This window comes from Danio rerio, chromosome 6 (assembly GCF_049306965.1).
Source record: "Danio rerio strain Tuebingen ecotype United States chromosome 6, GRCz12tu, whole genome shotgun sequence".
Classification (NCBI taxonomy): domain Eukaryota; kingdom Metazoa; phylum Chordata; class Actinopteri; order Cypriniformes; family Danionidae; genus Danio; species Danio rerio.
The window spans coordinates 48,067,156-48,077,500 of NC_133181.1; the positions used below are offsets into that span (position 1 = coordinate 48,067,156).

General features: G+C 32.5%; 1 protein-coding gene across 8 annotated transcripts in view; it reads left to right on the forward strand.

Annotated features, from left to right (window-relative positions):
• The window catches only part of cntn4 (contactin 4), a 445,220-nt gene that overhangs the window by 144,264 nt on the left and 290,611 nt on the right, over window positions 1–10,345 (forward strand). For all 8 annotated transcript variants that reach the window (XM_009302657.4, XM_073953300.1, XM_068221777.2 and 5 more), the window contains 1 exon segment: window positions 5,737–5,872. In XM_009302657.4, coding sequence (XP_009300932.1) covers window positions 5,818–5,872 — 55 coding nt within the window. In that variant the 5' untranslated portion in view covers window positions 5,737–5,817.

Below are 10,345 nucleotides of genomic sequence, written 5' to 3' on the forward strand. Positions count from 1 at the left end.
CAAAAAAAGAAACCAAAAAGCCACTCTGGCGACATATTTTTTTTATTTACAGTGTCTTCACTGCTGCTATACGGCATTCTTTTTTATGTGTGTTGTTATTTTGACCTGAAGTAAATTGCGTGAGTGCATGGTTTTCTTGATGGTTTACAATCGGCTTTGCGTTCAAGTCTGTCATCTCTCGTAACTAGGTGACCATCAAGCGTTTTTTTAGAGGATGACAAACAGATATCCATTGCTGCAGCTCCGATGCAAGTTTATGGAGAGAAGTAAACTGCACTGCACCGTTTAGGTGCGCTGTGTTTGTCTGAGATAATTAATGGAATAACAGTATAACTCCAATTCATCATATTACTTTAAACCACTAAAGATCTGATTCCTTTATCTCAGTTTAAACACAGTAACAGAAACTTCAGCTTAATATTAAGAATTTCTTACAAGTTTATCATTATTATTATTATTATTATTATTATTATTATTATTATTACTTTAAAACAGAAAATGCTGTATGAACAATGTAAACCTGCACAGGCGATAACAATCAATTAATTACAATAAATAATAACTAAATGAATGAATACATTTTTACTATGATGGGCGTAGTCTCTGAACTTTGAATCAGCTCTTAGCTCCAACAGTCCACCTTGTCATTTATTTTGAAAAAATACATTTTCACAGTATGTCTGATAATATTTTTTCTTCTGGGGAAAGTCTTATTTATTTATTTTTTTTTTCGGCTAGATTTTTAAATTTTTTAAACACAATTTTAAGGACAAAATTATTAGCCCTTTTAAGCATTTTTTTTTTTTCGATAGTCTAGCCTAATTAACCTGGCTAGTTAACAGTTAAGGCTTTAAATATCACTTTAAGCTGTATAGAGGTGTCTTTAAAAACCTCTAGTAAAATATTATTTACTGTCATGGCAAAGATAAAATAAATTAGTTATTAGAAATGAGTTAAAACTATTATGTTTAGAAATGTGTTGAAAAAAATCGGCTCTTCTTTGAACAGAAATTGAGGGAAAAATAAACAGGGGGTTAATAATTCTCACTTCAACTGTAAATTATTTTAAGTGCTTTTTTTGAGACTATCTATTAATTATTCCTGTCTTTTGTTTGTTGTATTTGGATTATTGTAAAGGAGACACAAGTTCTGCTTGGGGATTCTGAGGCTTTACAGTGGACCACATTGATTTCTTCTCGCTTTCCAGCAGCTTTCGTGCTTTTGTGGTGTCAAAAGCTTAAAACACATAGAGAAATACTCCTTTTCTAGACACAATACGTGCTTGGTTCCAATTCCATGGCGAACCCTGTGGGACTTCCACTGAGAAGTAAAAACAGAATCCAAAAAAAAAAAAAAAAACAATACTTCCTCTCCTCATTCTCAATACAAACATCCTTCAACCATACCCAGCATACAGAAATGAGCTAAATATGTCTTGTGCAGATTCAGACGATCAATTTAACTTTCAGAAAAATACATAGTGGAGTATTCAGTCAGTCAACTAAATCACATTCTCATCATAATAAACTGGCATTTTTGTATCAGCTAGAGCAGGGATGTCCAAATATTTTTCTTATAAAGGGTCAAAAACTAAACTTGACTGAGGCTGGGGGTTTGGGGTGGAGAAGTAAATATAGTGGCCATGTGTACTTTTGTTATTTATTTAATAATATTTAAAAATAACTAGAAAACACAGCTTTATATTAACTAATATAATTTTTTACACTACATTTTTAATGAACTTATTACAGTAAAAAACATCTCTTTTACAGTATAACAGAATGGAGTTACACTAGCTTTTGCCTTGATTTGCTCGCTGATGTCTTATTTAAAATCCTTTATCCATCAAGTGACAGTATTTACATCTTAAAAAACTCTCTTAATTTACATTTAATTTCAGTTGTTTTTTGTTTTTTGTTTTTTTGTAGCTCAGCAATAAAACAAACAAACAATGCTACGTCAAATTAGAAATGACGATATCTGTTAAAGGTATTCTCCCCATCTCTCTCCATCCTTTTCACTCTCTTCTCAGATGGGATGGTGGGCCAAATCTAAAATTACAATAGGCCAACTTTGACCCGCAGGCCCTACTTTGGGCATCTCTAAGCTAGAGAGAGAAATAAGTGTGGTGTTTATTTTTGGAAAAGTGATTGTACAGTTTATGCTGAACACCTAGATGTAACCCTTATACCATCATTTAAAACCCATCTCCTCATTTATGTTAAAAAGTTAGCAATTTTCTTTAAATGCCTCAATGTGTGTGTCAAATATTTATTCTAGAATTAAATAACAATTATTAGAGGATGTCAGTTTTTTGTGTGATAAAAAGTGTTTAAGGTCACTAGCGACCTGAGGTATGTATTGGTGTAAGTAAATTTTCTATGTGCAACTGTAATATCTGCAATGTTGCATATTAGAAAAATAAGGCCAGGTCACTAAATACCTCTTGCAATTAATTTGGGGCTGCACAATATATTGTTTCATCATCGATATCGCAATGTGATCATTCGCAATAGTCACATTGCAGGATTTGTTTGCAATGTTGCAATGTTGAGTTTGTATTCTAATTAATCATTTGCATATGTTTTTGATGCCTGTGACTGTATAGTTACTTTAAAAACATGCATGTATAAGAAATTGTACAATTTGTGACCTTTACTATAATTCATTTTATTAAATTATTTTTATTTTTATCATTGAGTTGCTGTACTTGAATACTGTTAGACTCGGGAAATTATAAACTGCATCTTTTTCTTGATTGTTTTAGAGATTATTATGGATGAAAATACTTTCAACACATGCAAATACAGAAATGCACTGAAAATAGCACAGACCACGAAGTAAATGTGTCTGGGGACCCCAAAAAGTTTCTAGGTTGTTTATTAGAGTTTATGGAGATGCACTTCCACTGCAAAATCATCCCAATTGATTTAACATTATAAATTCTTTCCAAATAAAGATATGAGGTCAATTTATGGTAAAAATTGTATTCATATCGCAATATATATAGCAAAATAAAACACATTGCAATGTTAGATTTTTCCAGTACCATGCAGCCCTACCTTAATTATTATACTGCATTTCATTGCATTGTACTTGTACATGTGTAATGACAATAAAGTTGAATCTAATCTAATCTAATCTAATAAAATGTATTAAATGTGTGTCAGAGTGGTCTGTTTCTTCTATATTCTGGGTGCACAAACTCAAGAACTCAACCTGGGTTAATTTGGGATACATTAAACAAATAAGAATATCCTAAATAATTTAAAAAATAAATAATACATATGCAAAAACCTTTCCACATGCACCTGCCTACTTTATTAGTTCCTTATTAATTCCTTATTTTATGTAATAAGTGTTGCTTAAGTGTATGTGGCAACACTTCAATAACACATTCTCAGAATCAGCCATTATGTATTGTGAGGTTGTTGTTTTTTTCGAAGTTGAACACATGGCATTTTTCCACCACAAGTGTGAAATATTTGTCTTTATACTCCTTAATTGAAGTCTAATAACTTGCTTTTTTAAACCCTTCTATTTTCCAAGCCAGCTGTCATATTCAGTATATAGACAATTTAGAAAAATTCAATCAACTCCTGATGATTAAATGTTGCTTAAACTGCTTCACTTAGTGAAATGTCATGTTAAAGAAGTCGACTAGCTAGTGAACATCATTTTTAATGAAGTCTCTTTATGTTTGTAGCAAGTAGGGGTGTGTGAAACTAAATTGTAATGATTCATAAGGTACAGTTTAGTAATGAATTACAGTAAGTCTCATTAGTAAATGTTAGGTAATGCATTAACATTGAAAAATATATACATTTCCTGTAGAAGTTAAAGTAAGTTTAAAAAAAAAGATATAACAAATATTAGCTCCATTAAAGATACAGTTATGTAAATGAAAATCACCTCACAATTTTCTCTCCCTCCTGTGGTTTAAACTTTTATGGTTTCTTTTTTCTGTTAAACACAAAAGAAGATATTTTGACCATTGACCTCCTGTATAGAAAATAAATATATATATACTATGGAAGTCAGTGGGTGTCAGCTAACAGCATTCTTCGAAATATCTTGTTTTGTGTTCATTAGAAGAAAGAAACTCACAGGTTTTGAACAGCTGAAGCGTGAGTAAATTACCTAGGTAAATTACCTTATTATCACATTATGATGAATTATTGAACATTAACACTTGTAACTCAGTTTTGTGTTCTTGTTAGTTGAATTTTATATGTGAAAGAATGTCCATATATTATACCAATGTAGCAAATGCACTCTCAAGATGTGTTATTGTTTTGTTTTGTTTTTTTTACAAAGTGAGCAAAAATCTATAAAACAATACCAAAAATAAATAAATAAATAAATAAATAAATAAATAAATAAATAAATAAATAAATAAATAAATAAATAAATAAATAAATAAATAGAAGAAGAATGTATGGTTGTAACAAGTAGGGGTGTGTGAAGCAAAAAAAAAAAAAACTGCAAAAGGTTTTATAAGGTACAATTTAGAAATGAGGCACTGTAAGTCTATTAGTCCGTTAGAGGTATAGTTCATTTTTAAATGAAAATTCCCTCACCATTTATTTTCCCTCATGTGGTTTTAAACCTTCATGAGTTTCTTTCTTCTCCTGAACACTGCTAAAGACACTCCCACAGTAGGAAAAACATTAGTATAGTAGTCAGTGGTTCCCAGCTAACAGCATTCTTTAAAACATCTTATTTCGTGTTCAACAGAAGAAAGAAACTCAAATAAGTTTGAAGGGTGAGTTACTTTTGTATTCACTTAATAGTTTTATATAACCTAGTGTTAATCGAAGTTACTGCATCATTTTTGTTTGAACTTATGTTCCAAAATTCTCGTACTGTTCATAAGTTCATAAGTCTCTCTAGTTTGCTTACAGGATGTTTTTCGCATCAAATGTTCCGCTTGAGTTTACTTTTTGTAAACTTCCATGGAACAAACATTGGAACAAATTTCATATATTCGTGGCAAATGTGACACACATTAAACGTCATTTTCTGATATTTGCCTGTATTCAAACGTTTGAAATTGAATTTGTACGTAATTTATTTGCACATATTTGTTCTGAACCTAATATAAATCTTATAAATCTTCAAGCATTTGTTGTGGTGATAAACAACAATCTGAATATTTTTAAAGCATTCTGAAATTTTAAACCACTCACACTGAAAAAAAAAACAACTGGATTTGTTATTTTTTTAAGGTTATATGGGTTGTATTAAACAAACCAATGAAAGTGAACATCAGTAAAGTTTTATTTGTTTTTTTAAATTCAGCGTTTTAGTTTGCAACCACTTACATAAAAAAAAATTGATTGTAAATCCAATGAATCTTTTTTTTCATGCATAATTATTCACAGTATTTTGAAGAGCCAATAATAACAATATCATGCATGTTTATTATCAGAATATAATTTTTTATAAAGTTTTGCATTCTTGTTAGTTGAACTCTACAGTATATGTGATAGAATTGTCCTATATCATACCTTATACAATATAGTGAAAGCACTCTCAAGATGTATTATTGTTTGTTTGTTTTTGTTTTTTTGCAAAGTATGCAACATGCTTTATAATGTGAGCTTGCACAGAGAACAAAACAAATACGGGTCAGCTTTTTGTAGATTTGAACTCTATCAACTGTTACCAGAACTGTAGTAAAGCAGTGATTTTTGAATCAAACTAAGCCCATCATCTTTTTGCTGTTCCTTACAGAGTGAAGAGCGAGAAACCACAGTGAGGACTCCATACATTCGGGATTGGATGTGAGTTGACTTTGACCATACCAAAGCGAAGATGAAGTTGCTATGGAAACTGTTGGTTCTGCAGTCGTTCCTGGGGTGCCTTGCAGGTAAAAGTATCTTATTAAGAACTTTTGATGCATTCATGGCAGCTCCCCTTTAAGATTTAGTTCTTTTTTCCACCATATTTTTGTGTAAATAGGCCAGGGGACTGTGACAGAGATCGCAGCCAAACTCCTATGCAATTTATGTTAGCGAATAATAGGCTTGATCATTAAAAAGGGGGAAAGAAATGTGTGCTACTGTGGTTTTGGTTAACAGGAGAGCGATTGTTAAAGTAAATATCAAGATCCGGCGGACAGTTCCGAGGGGAAGAGCTGTCGGCTGTTTGCTTGCTTAATAGTTTTGAATATAAATCAGGCGATCAGCTTGCAAGATAGGATACTAAGATGAAAAATATTAATTTGAATGTACCGATAGCTAAGAATGTGAGATTTAATCAAGAAGGGGGAATCTTTATTCTTTGGCAGACTGATATAATTTATAGCGGTCTGAAATTAAATTCTTGGGGACGCAGCTGACCCAGAGGTGATCTGTACTGCACAATTGAAAATGACTTGTTACAAAAAGCCAATTACTGAGTGTTCCAATCTGAGAGGAAGTGTGCTAGTGGGCTCTTGTCTTATTGGTGTGTTAGATCTAGGCTGATTTAATTGACTGATTGACTGATGCCTGGCTGATTGTTGGAGTTTCGTGTCATTTACAGCTCTGTGTGTGTGAGAGTGTGTACACTTGCGTGTGGACTTTTTCAAAATGTAAATTAAATGTTGTCATAAGCAAGGTGCAAATTACACATTTACACATTTATAGAGGTTTATGTTGTAAAGAGCACCTATTTTGCATTATAAAGGTCATATTTGGGTTTTGGGGGTCTCCAACAACTGATATGCATGCAAAGTCAAAACACACTTTCATTGTCTTATAATATGCATTTATTTTTATCTAATTATCCCAACGACTCCTATATGATTTGTTCAGTGATTAATTTCTTCACTTTGCGTGAGGCTAACTGCTGTGATTGGTCTGATGACCCAGTCTGTTATAATTGGTCAACTAGGATGAGCACAAAATAGAGAGAAATGCCCACCATGGCTCTAAAGTAGCAGAGAGCCCAATGCAGGAATGCAAAAAAGCAATGCAGTTATGCCCCATTCACACGGGGGCTTCAACATCAATGCTTCCCATTCACATTGAATGGGTGAAGTCAGGCATTGCCGAACTGCATTGTGGATCCGTTGACACTGCTTCAGAGGTGTTGCTCACTGCAGAAGTAACTTTTCAAATGACGCAAGCGTCAGCCAATCAGATTGCTGTTTGCAAATACACCAGCTCCAGACAGTAGCCGATTGCTGACTACTTTCATTGGCTGACACTCTTATAATGATCGCGTCAGCCCCAACTTCAGACACGACTTCTGTCAAGCATTGACGCTGAAGCCCCGTGTGAATTGGGCATTAGACACCAGCATATTACTTAACATTTAACACTAACCACAAGTAATAACAACGACAAACATTCAGCATTAATCCACACAGTGGCAAAAGTTTTGAAAACTGACTGCGCCGTGTGTGTATGAAAACCTGATGGTGGCCATAGCAAAGACAAACATCAGAGAAACACGAGTTCAGAAACGCATTTAAATGGGTAACGGAAGAAGCACTCGTCATGTTTTCAACGTGGTTTGTATGTGAATATGTGTACGTGAATATCAATATGTGATTAGCCCCAAACAGATTTAAACTGAGAGATGCAGTACAAGCACTGATCTATAATAGATACATGATTACAAGACCCATGAATCAATTACAACACACAATTAAACACATATGTTGTTTTAATTACACTTACATGTTATGATCCGGAGGAAGAAGAAACTGGCCCAAATGAGCTGTAACAGCTGTAGTCCCTGTCAAAGTCTGACCAAATCCCACACATAATAGTCTCTGCTGCTCCTTTCTTTAATAGCAAATCTCAAGTAGATTATTGTATCAAAAATCTGAAAAATGACTGGAACAAACACAGCACTAGTTTGACTGTACTGTGGTATTGTTGTGAACATGAACTTTAACCCTTTATTCCCCACAGCCGAACCTCTATCTGTCGCTGATCGTGATCTTCGCGTCATGATCAGTTCCATGATCCCCCGTGCTCCACTAGTGTCTGAAGGGAAAGACGCATTCACCTTTTACCAGATCCAGTACAACATATTTGGGGATGTGCCTGTTGATGTCGATGCCTTCAGACAAAAGATCCGAACCCAACATGATTAATTTATTCTATTCTGAGTCGACTATTTTTTTTTTTATGCACATTCATTGTCTTACGCACTGCATAGAAGGTCATTTTCAAAAACCCATAATAGGGGCTCTTTAAATTAGAATAGGGAAAATTCTCAATAGAAGGGCATCTGCTGCATAAAACATATGCTGGAACAGTTGGCGGTTCCTTCCACTGTGGCGACCCCTGATAAATAAGGGACTGAGCCAAAGGAAAGAAAATAAATGAATGAAAATTGTCCATAATGTTTGTTAAAGAAATATAGGCCCTATCTGTAATGTTTGAATGAATGAATGAATGAATGAATGAATGAATGAATGAATGAATGAATGAATGAATGAATGAATGAATGAAAGAATGAATGAATGAAAAGTGTAGAAAAGTGATTGAAATGCATGAAAGTGTTAGAAAAATACAGAAATGATAGAAAAAAAGAACAAATAAAACTAGATATATGATTAGGCAGATGGCATCATTACCCAAAGTACTAGTCAATTAAATTCTTTAAAAAAGTTAAATAACAGAGAGAGTTGAGCATGTGAAATGGAAACGCACAATCTGATTACGATTAATGTAAAAGAGACCTCGGGTAAAAGAAGAAAGTATTAATAAAGATAATAGCCACCTTAATTGTTCCTTAACGAAATATGTAATAAATTCATATGAGATATGAGTTTTGAATGCACGCACATCACCATTTCTACCTCCTTCTGCATTAATTAACAACAGTGACTTTAGAGATAGATGAGAGGGCTGTTTTAATTCCTCAGAGGCTTCATTTTCTCAGTAAAGACACTGCGAGAGGGAAGGATCATTGACTTTAGTGGTTCTGCATGGTATGAACTTTATAGGTTGTTAACTAGTTGTTGACTAAAATGACACTGGGGAACAATATGTTTATAGTGTTTTCCTTAAATATTTCACTGTAGTTTTTAGAGTTAAAATTTGTTTCATACAATATGTATTTGACAACACTAAAAAAATGTATTTAGCAATGAATATTTTTAGTTGCTAAAGAAGCTGAATAAGTTTAAAATTAATTTTGTACACATTATTTTACTTATTTTATTTACTTTGTTTAAAATATGTCTATTTTATTATTTTGTTTTATGTTATTTTATTTTACATTTAATTTAATTTAATTTAATTTAATTTAATTTAATTTAATTTAATTTAATTTAATTTAATTTAATTTAATTTAATTTAATTTAATTTAATTTAATTTAATTTAATTTAATTTTTCCATCATTCAAACATTTTACTCTTATTCTGTTTGAAGTCTGTTTGTGACTAATTTATTTTATTTTGTAACTACTTTTATTTTATATTAAATTTTATTTTATTTTATTTATTATTTTAAATTTAATTTAATAAAAAAATTAATTAAATTTTTACATTTAATTTTATTTTATTTTATTTTATTTTCCAGCATTCATACAGTACTATCTCATTCTCTTTGATGTTCTTGGTGACTTTGATGAAGCTAAAACATAAGATGTGACTTATAATCCAAGTCATTCATTATTCTGAAATGTGGTAAAAGGTGATAACAGAGCGATTAGGTGTCTTTCCTACCACAAGCGTATATGCATATGTATGACTGCACTGAAAATACATTCGCAAGTAGCCTTACTTTCCATCTGCTGAAAGGAGCAGAATAAATCCCAAAATAATTTTCTCTGAACTTCACCTTTAATGTTGTCAAAATGTGCCAGTGTATTTGAAGGCTGAAGTTCCTTTTCAAAGGGAAATGAACTCGCCTCTCTCCAAACCAGACTTCAACTAACCTTTCCCCATAACAGCCGCTCTTTTCCATGCAATTACAGGAACTCTGACTGACATGTGGATGAGTAAATACTGACAGATTGTTCAATTACACCTGAACTGTTCCTTTAAAAGGGACATATCTAGAAAAGCTCACTTTTTCCTAGTTTCGGTGCTGTAATCACAACATTGGTGCATGTACCAACACAGAAAACTTGAAAAAGCACTTTAGCTTTGGGACTTCAGCTGTATCCAAAATCCATTATTTCTTGAATAGGTATTACATTTGAATTTATGAATAGCTGCATGAGATTTGCCGATTTTGTTGTTTCTTGGTTGTCAGAATAGTTTCTAAAGGCTCCGCCCTCTTCAGAAAAGCAGCAACTCATTTGCATTTAAAGAGATATCTCCAAATATGGGAAAATTTGACATCTGTGGGGTATTTCAGCCTGATCTCACAAGGAAACATAACTATTTTAGGT